Source organism: Pseudocercospora fijiensis, assembly GCF_000340215.1.
Source record: "Pseudocercospora fijiensis CIRAD86 unplaced genomic scaffold MYCFIscaffold_3, whole genome shotgun sequence".
Taxonomy (NCBI): domain Eukaryota; kingdom Fungi; phylum Ascomycota; class Dothideomycetes; order Mycosphaerellales; family Mycosphaerellaceae; genus Pseudocercospora; species Pseudocercospora fijiensis.
In genome coordinates, this window is record NW_006921534.1 from 5,278,529 (window position 1) to 5,287,142 (window position 8,614).

Sequence of the window (8,614 nt, forward strand, 5' to 3'; positions counted from 1 at the left end):
AGGCTCATACAGTAATGAAAATGTGGCAAAAAGCGAAGAGCAGCACCCGACCGACCATGGAACCCCCCTGTTCTAAGCCTCAGATATATCCCACATTCTGATCATGACAGACAGCTACACGTCACTATGGTTCGCCTGTTTGCGCACCACCACCAGATGACCGTATGTCAAACCCACAAAAGGTATCGCGATGCGCCGGCAGCCGCCTCATGTTCCGTCGCCGAAGATGTATCTACCGGCATGGCGTGGCAAAAGGTTAGGCAGCCATACATTTTTGCACTGTGCGAAGAGATCCCACAACTACAACCACAACCAGCCGGCTCAAGTGTGGTGGAAATACCAACTCCCAAATCTTGGGCGCGCGGTCGCAACACACAAGGGTCTCATCAGTCTCACCATCAACCAAGGCAATCTCCATGCGTCATGTCGTTCATCATCTACATCTGTCTACTTCTAAAGATGATGACTAACCCTCTTCAAAGCCTTCACAGGACTCCCAACCATCTCAAAAGTCTGCCCAAACCTCCTCCGACTCATGCGCGGACTTTCCACATTCACAGCTCCCTCCCGCGCTTGCTCTTGTCCCTCCATGTAAAAATGTTCGCCGTCCTTGTGAAGTTTCCAGCTGACTTTGTATTGCTCGCCGCTAGGACCACAACCACAAGATCCAGCAAGAGCTTCTGACGGAGGGGAATTGACTGCTAAAGAGAACTGGGAATCGTCAGTGCGGTGAGCAGAGAAGGCGGCCGACTCGACTTACGAGATGGATCGGATCGCTGAAATCTGTGTACCAATCGCGATGTAAAGCGAAGTATCCGAGGATGAAGAAGTTCATGAGGAAGACAATGGTCAGGACCACGTAGAAGGGTTTCTGGTAGTCCTGATTACCGCCGCTGGCGTATTGCTGTACTCTGACCGACGCGTTGAATTGCTGGTACGAGCCATCGATTGTGGGGTTGGTGTAATTCCAGAACATTACAAAGGGAGAGTCTTGAGAGGCTTGCATCAAAGTATTGCCTGCGAGCACCGCGAGAGCCTCTGCTGTCGAAGGAAATCCGGAGCTGAGGTTTCCGGTATTTACATCAGAGAGGATGAACTGTGTCAGTAGTCGGGCATTCGAGGCGTTGCCGTCGAATTGGCCGGCATTAAGGGAAAGAGCTGTGGAAAATGTCAATTTGTGCTCTCACGGTGAGTCCTCCGAATCCATACATACCCCTTGACCATTCGCTGCCAATGTTCACCCAATCTTTACTCAACGTAGCGTTACCACTAAGTGCAAGTGGCTCACTGTTGTTATACTGCAGTATGTGATTAGACTCGCACACTGCCTCCATCTCTCCACCACTACTGGTGGCATTGTAGGTCGTGTAGCAATTGGGTGTTTGGCCAGCCTGAATCTCACAGAGTGCGTAATTACCTGCTACTGGGCCTGCCGAATCGCTCTTGCCGAGGAGATATATGGATGTGGAGCCCCATGCCATGCCTTTTGTGTCATTCACGATAGTGTTGAAATCCTTGGGAAGTCTTGCAAAGACTGGTGGGTACCTCGCGCTGCCGTACTTCTCACCCCACTTGAAGACCTTATACAGGCCCTGATCCGTGCCGTTCAAGTATGGATATGTCCCGTTCGGATAAGTCAGACATGTCGGCCAATCGATCCATGTGCTGGTGTCGCATCCCGTATGATTCCACTTTTGATATATGAAAGGCTCGAGTTGAGTTTCGGTCAGTGTGGCACAGAGCACATTCACTACTGGCGAGGGCACTGAAGCTCGGATGCTGTATGAAGCACCTTCCACTTCCCAGGGTTGTACCAGATTATTGATCGGATCCATCGCTGCTTGGACGACTCCTACGTGAGGCATAGCCATAGTGATATTGTTCACAAGATAGCCCGGGTTCGGCTGCGGATTTGATTGTGACCTTCGCTCGACCCACGGAGCGATGATCGTTGTATTGTCGTTGAATAACGCATAGCCTTTGGGTCTTTTTGCAAGGTCATTAGTACTGTTGCCATACACCTGCGCGGCATCGTCCCAATTCGCCAGGAAAGTGCGATAGTTGACAAATGCCATTGCAGAGTGCTCGATCTGCAAACATGTTGTATCAACGTAGACCGGATCCATTGCATCCGTGACTGGAGTTTGACAGTTCTTGCCAATGTATTGCGGGTTCGCAAATTGTGACTTGACCAGACCGCTCATGACTTTATGCTCGAAGTTGGGGACCACGAGCTGCGGCTGCACCAGTGCGGTGGCAGCAGAGGTGTACAGGCTGTCGAGGTTAGTCAAGGTCGTCGAAATCAAAGACGCGCACTCACATTGCCATAAGAGCCGCGAGAAAGGAGATCAATCCTAGGATGGAGATACCTGCGTAACGTACGGTTTCCCACTGTGTGAGCATTACGCCAGGCTGCATGATCCACGATCGCATACTAAGCTCAGCCAACGTTACGCCTCTGGCGCGCTCCAACTTGAAGGCCCTACGGGCAAGTGCCTGGCCAACGAAGGCGACCACCACCGTGACGTAGGCAAGTTCGATCATCTTCGCGAATAGTGAAGTGAGAAATGCGGCCGATGATGGAGAAATTGCTCCTCCATTCCGGATCGCACGCCCATACTTTGGACCTTTGATGGCGACGATCAAGAATGCGGCGGAGAAGACTGTCGCAAAAACGGCCAAGAAAAGTATGCCGATGGAGAGCCAAGTGGCAAAGCGACCGTGCTTGACGTTGCGAGTGCTTGGACAGTTGTGGTGAGGCGCAAAGTCGTCGTATCGAGACCGCACAGACAGTAAACCAGCTTCGGACTTCGCATATACTGAAGGTGCATTATTCGCAGAGTTTAAGGAGGCCCGAGACTCCCTGTCCATGTGGCTAGGGTTGTAGGCCGTGTCGAATGTCTCGTCAAATCGTGTGCTCCCTGTCAGCGCCCCAGTAGATGGAGGAGAGAACACTGGTATGCCATGCTCAGGCGTCGATTGGAGATTGCCGGTGGAGTCTCTTTGCAACGATGATTGACCCGTCCGCGAGGGTGTAGCAGGCGTGGCCGCTGATCCAGTCGATATGCCCAATCCATGGTTGTGAGCGGCACCAGAAGGTGCCGGTTCGATCTCGTCTGTCGGATCCGTGATGTCTCTCGTATCTGGAGTATCGTTAAAACTTACCGAGGCCACTCGCTGATATCCAGGGCGGTGTCGCGTCGCAAAAGAAGGAGTTGCACTGTGCGCAGGCAACGGCGAGGCGTCATTCAGAAGTCCACGTTGTGCGGACATTTTGTTTGCTAGTAACTCGTGTTCAGGTACAAAGTTCGCCGATCATTCGTTCTGATGCGGCCATCCGTATGCGACCCGGGCTGTTCGGCGGCTGTTCGCAGATCGAAGTCGTTTCAAATGAAATGACTTGAAGGAATCGGGGATGAACAAGCTCTCAAGTTATGTGACGGAAGAGCTAGAAAGCAATTAGCTCTTATTCCAGTACGTATACGCGATGTGGTTCGCCTAAGGAAGGTGCCTACACCGGTTGTATGCAGCGAGGCTGTACCGTACCTGTACGTGCTCGCTTAGAACTCCTACGACATTGGGCCAACTGACAGCCGCCGTCAAGGTCAAGGCAAATCTCAGGCCTCGCAGAATCAATAAATGTTATCTTTAAAAGGTGCAATGAAGAGAGAAAGGCGCGGGCACGACTGAAGCCGCTGTACCGAATCGAAGAGAACAGTGAGCGTGTGTTGGTTCTTTGGACGAGTTCTAGTCTCACCACATGGCTGCCGCTAAGGTGCGCCACCGCGAAGAGCTGCATCTTCAAGACAGCGTGCACACTTGGCGCGCTTGATAACGGGGCCAGATCCACCGAAAGGTTGTCATGTTGCGGATGAGTGAGGTGAGTGAGTGTGTCGTCTGACCTTCAGCTGAAGAGAATGGAAGTCGTCGCCTTGGCATTGACGCTCAAGGCTTGTCGTATGAGAGTTTCACTCTCCAGCCTTTCTACAAATAATCGTTGCAAATCGAGAGAATGCTTCTCAAGATCGACAGCGGAAGACACGCGCTCCCAACTTAGAAAGCGTGGTCCTGCGTGAAGGAAGGCTCGCATGGGTCTGCCACCCTCGAGATTCGCAAAGTCCGTTGCCAACCTCACAAGAGAGAGTGTTACAGCCACATTTCTGAGAGAGACCTAAGCAATAGACTGGTCGATCCCTTATCCTTCACATTCCTACCCAGAATGACCACCCTCGCATATCGAGTCAACAGCAAAATCAGAAGAAGGATCCAGCCCATACCCCACGACTTCAGCAACTGCAACTGCGAGACCGACATCTGCGAAGCTCTTACAGCGCAGAATGATGCCCGTTGCTCCACAGACTGCTCCATGCCCGACTGGGACAACGATCTTGCAGCGAAAGCGCGAAGGAAGGCTCGTTCGCTGGCGTAGGACGACTCGTTGAATCGAGACTCCGTACACTTGGGCAAGCGCAGCAACATCTATGTCTCTGCCCAGCGTCCAAGTATCGAAGATGCCGTGAATGCTTGGGTTGCTGAGAAGGAATTGCGGAATGAAAGTAGCAATGGACGCGTGCCCGAGGGTACGTCGATGGGTCTAAGTCGCTGAATCTCACCCGCTTATTCGTCCGCAGATCTGTGTATGTGGCATAGGACCAGACGGTTCGGCGTGGGAATGGCGGTATCCAACAGCGGATATACCTACATAGTGGCGCGATACATGCCGCAGGGAAGGCGGTAGACATGCGCGGCTCAGCTCCCAGGTTGATGCTAGATGGCTTTATCCAGATCGTCTATCGCCGTCTAGTGTCCATAGGTGTGCCAAAATGCAACCATGCTCATCATGCTATGCTATGCCGCTGGCGCGAGATTCTTTCTCAGCAGCTCAATTTCTGCATCACTCATCTTACAGTACTGCTTCATGTACTCAACCGGCCCATTGAAATCCTTCAAGAGCATATCCACCGTTGCAAGCATATTCTCCTTCTTGCTACTGATCATGTTCAGTACACCTTCCGTATTGCCTTGCAGCGCCGGATTCTGCAGCAGCCTTTCTTGGAACAGCGGTTTCAAGTGTTCTAAACCACTATCCGTGAGGCTGTACTCTTCTGCAATCACCTCTTTCTCTCGTCCTGCAAGAAGCGACAACAGGGCCACTATGACGCCGGTGCGATCCTTGCCAGCGGTGCAATGGATGAGGCACGGCTCGGGGTCTGGCTTGGATAGATGTCGAAAGATCGCGCCATAGGCTGGCGGCGCTGCGAGCGCGATGTCGTTGTACGCTTTGACGAAGCCTTCTGACCCCGTGGTATAATGCCTGTATCTTACGGCTACCTGCTCCGGCCCGTAATCTGCTTCTGCGAAAACAGGGACCCATGATCGGATCATGCCATGAGCGTGGAAGGGGTCCTCTTGTTGATCGAGCTCGACTCCTGCCCATTCTGGGCCATCGCGCTGTATTTCTGGCAGCGAGCGAAGATCAAATATGTACTTAATGCCTTTCCTCTATGTCAACAGCTGCGGATGTGATGGCCACCTCCGCTCACGCGCACCCGTGAGTGAATCAAGAGCTGGAGGTGCAGTGGCTGGCACGACAGACCTCTTACCTAAATCCCGGCCCATCTTTTGAAGGCCTTCCTCTGTCGCCTTGCTCGGATCGGCGGACCTGTAGACGAGACCTTTGCGAATCTTCCCATCATCGCCGATGTCTCGAAAGTTAGCAATGCCAGGTACGTCGATGAAAGGCGGCGGTAACGACGCAGCAGCCATGCTTTAACAAGTTCTGAACGAGCGGTCCATCTGCGAGAGCGACGCCTGTGAGGTCATATATTAAGGAAGCTGCCCAGAGACCCTCCACACACCCCAGGCCGTCTGTCGAGCACTCTGATTGGAGCTCTCGTAGACGACGGATATCCTTCGAGAAGACTGCCTGCCAAGTGCTTTCGCAACCACAACTCTTTATCCTTGGACAGATGCCGCTTCAAAATTCCGAGTCAAGGCCGATTGGCACTCTCGTAGGCAGAATCCTCATGCAATTGAGTTATGGCAGGGGGTGACCAACATACGGACTGGCTCTTCGAATGAGATCTTGACTTCCAATTTACCTGACTGCTAAAGATGCCAATCGGCCGCGCGGGCGAGGGGCTAGGTGGACGACTTGACGAATTTCACCCTTCTCTCACAAGAGTCATTCAACATCGACGACGTATATGCAAATTCGTTAGACTGGGTGGCACCACACTATGCCGCACGCTCGTTCAGGCAGGTGGTGCACACGCAAAACACGGCATCCTCGATGGTTAGGTGGGTAGCTGTCCTCAAGACGCTTTCAAGAACATTGGGGGCATGCAAACTGTGCTGTGGTCATGCTGATGTTGCGAACAAAATCAGTAATTCGCGAATACCAATGATTTCAGTCAACTAATGACCAGCGTCGGCTTGCGCTGGACAGATCTCTACCCTTCACGGCATCAACGGCCAGATCGAGATGAACGGAGAGTACGAGTCTGAAGGCACCCATCGACGCATTCCGAGGGAAGAGTATCGATTGTTCTACCGTTCTAAGGCAAGACGCACCGGAACGCGGCGATGTCGTTCACTCGCGTGGAATCAGCGAGCGACGGAGATTACAACGCTGCAACAGAAGAAGTCGCTTGCCACGTCGGCTTGTGCTGCACAGGTCTCTACCCTTTAGCAGTCACGACATCAATGGCCAGATCGAGACGAACGGGAAATACGAGCCTGAAGGCACCCATCGACGCATTTCGAGGGAACAGTATCGATTGTTCTACCGTTCCAGGGCAAGACGCACCGGATTCGGCGATGTCGTTCACTCGCGTGGAACCAGCGAGCGACGGAGATTACAACGCTGCAACAGAAGAAGTCGCTTGCCACGCCTGCTTGCGGAGCGATGCGACGCTACATGTATCCCATGAACTCAACCACGATGCTGCTAACCACGACCGACATTCATACGCATGCGACGTCCACGCCCACCCTCGGGAGCTGAGACGTCAACGGAGTGGGCGACCTTTGACATGGCTTGAGGTTGCAGGCTGACAGCGAAGTCACAAGGACAGTCGCCAGGTTGGGCATGATGAATACCGATCCGTACACGAGATGCTATTGCTGAAATCTGGAACGCCACTCATAGGCAAAGACCAAGGACCGGGCGATGACCATTCCGCCAGCGACATCGTGGTCGACAGGCACAAGCTAGCTTCTAACCTGGTTCGCGACGGCGATGATGGCTCACACACACACACACACACACTCTCTCTCTCTCTCTCTCTCTCTCTCTCTCTCTCTCTCTCTCTCTCTCTCTCTCTCTCTTATCGACGACTTTCATAGGCTGAGAGCAGACGATATCCACGAAGCAGCGACAAGCCCAAATTCATGGCGTGTCTGGCGACGAGTTGTCTCGCGGAGAAGAACAAGCTTGATACCGCTACTCTACTGCAGCGACGTGCTGGTAATGTAATCCTTCAAAGCGCTATCCGTAGCATGGAGAGCCAAGACGAAAGCCCTGGCCACAACATTCGCGCCTTCTGGACTGGTGTGCGTGTGGTCTTTCGGATAGAAGGCATTGACGGCATCTGCACCAAGATTCTTGTAGAGCTGAGCAGTGTACAATCCGTGGTCGACAAAGGTGGAGCCAGAATCTTTTGCTGCATCCATGGCATATGTCACGAAGCGGTTGGCGCTGTAGGAGAAGTCTCCCGTCTCCCAGACATCGTTCGGGGTGGCTGAGCTGATGATCACAATTGCTCCTTTGGATTGGAAAAGCTTGGCCGCGTTGACAAGGTAGGTGTAGTACGTCAAAACCGTCTCTGATACGCCGCTGTGAAACGATCAGCGATTTGAGGGAACCATGACAGACATCGGCAACATTTACTTGTACTTCGTTTGGCAAGTGGTAGCATAGTCTCCGTCGATTGGGTTGCAATCGGTCCTGCCATTGTCCGTCGGCGTAAGGCTACCTCCATCATTGTGTCCAAACTCCATCACTGATGAAGAGGAGGGTCAGCGAGGACATTGATCCGAAAGGATGTTCGATACTTGGGTCTACGCACCGACAAAGTCTCCGGACCGTACGTTGTCTGCCATGGCGGCAAAGCGACCTTCACGTGTGAAGCTCCGCGCAGAACGTCCAGCGATAGCATCATTGTCGACCGCAAGACTGATGTATTTCGGCAAGAAAGCCCCCCAGCCCTGTGTCCCATCATTGTTGCCAGTAGATACCATTGTGCTGTCGCCGGCAAGAAAGACCTTGGCAGTGACTGCACCAACAGTCCCAGCGAGAGTATATAGTGCGTTGCGGAATCGAGACATTTCTGGTAGTATGAGGACGAACTGTACTTCCTAGATCAGCAACTGCGATCCTGCTTGCTTGCAGCATCTTATGTATATCGATCTCGGCAGTATCGCAAGAGATCTACATACAGGAACTGATTTTCTCCGGAGCGGTGCAAGGTGGCCCCCCTGAAACGCCTTGTCGCTTCGTGAGAAAGACCAGCATGTCCAGCTCTTGGTTGGTTGGTTGGTTGGTTGGTTGGTATGTACACTGCGATTAAGCGAGATGGCGGACGGCGGTGATCCCTAAAAACGGGATCTAACT

The 8,614-nt window shown here is 52.8% G+C and overlaps 4 protein-coding genes across 4 annotated transcripts; 1 reads left to right on the top strand and 3 right to left on the bottom strand.

The window, feature by feature from the left end:
* Nucleotides 1-585: 585 nt before the first annotated feature.
* On the bottom strand, nucleotides 586-2,790 carry MYCFIDRAFT_114715 (uncharacterized protein; the record flags this gene model as incomplete). Its single annotated transcript, XM_007927277.1, has 4 exons — nucleotides 586-711; nucleotides 761-1,158; nucleotides 1,214-2,274; nucleotides 2,321-2,790. Coding segments are annotated over 4 exons (2,055 nt in total), but the record flags the coding sequence as incomplete, so codon positions are not given.
* A 1,118-nt stretch (nucleotides 2,791-3,908) lies between these two features.
* Nucleotides 3,909-4,628, top strand: MYCFIDRAFT_203209 (uncharacterized protein). The gene has a single exon (XM_007927278.1). The coding sequence runs from the start codon at nucleotides 4,220-4,222 to the stop codon at nucleotides 4,427-4,429; it is 210 nt and encodes a 69-aa protein (XP_007925469.1). The 5' UTR covers nucleotides 3,909-4,219; the 3' UTR covers nucleotides 4,430-4,628.
* A 23-nt stretch (nucleotides 4,629-4,651) lies between these two features.
* MYCFIDRAFT_153095 (uncharacterized protein) lies at nucleotides 4,652-5,766 on the bottom strand (the record flags this gene model as incomplete). Its single annotated transcript, XM_007927279.1, has 2 exons — nucleotides 4,652-5,495; nucleotides 5,604-5,766. The coding sequence occupies 2 exons, from the start codon at nucleotides 5,764-5,766 to the stop codon at nucleotides 4,849-4,851; spliced, it is 810 nt and encodes a 269-aa protein (XP_007925470.1). The 3' UTR covers nucleotides 4,652-4,848.
* A 1,683-nt stretch (nucleotides 5,767-7,449) lies between these two features.
* On the bottom strand, nucleotides 7,450-8,328 carry MYCFIDRAFT_41428 (carbohydrate esterase family 12 protein; the record flags this gene model as incomplete). The annotated part of the gene is made up of 3 exons (XM_007926012.1): nucleotides 7,450-7,837; nucleotides 7,892-8,003; nucleotides 8,070-8,328. The coding sequence occupies 3 exons, from the start codon at nucleotides 8,326-8,328 to the stop codon at nucleotides 7,450-7,452; spliced, it is 759 nt and encodes a 252-aa protein (XP_007924203.1).
* Between the last annotated feature and the right edge of the window lie 286 nt (nucleotides 8,329-8,614).

Coding starts and splice junctions, on each gene's coding strand:
- MYCFIDRAFT_203209 (XM_007927278.1), top strand. CDS start 4,220: ATGACCACCCTCGCATATCGAGTCAACAGCAAAATCAGAAGAAGGATC.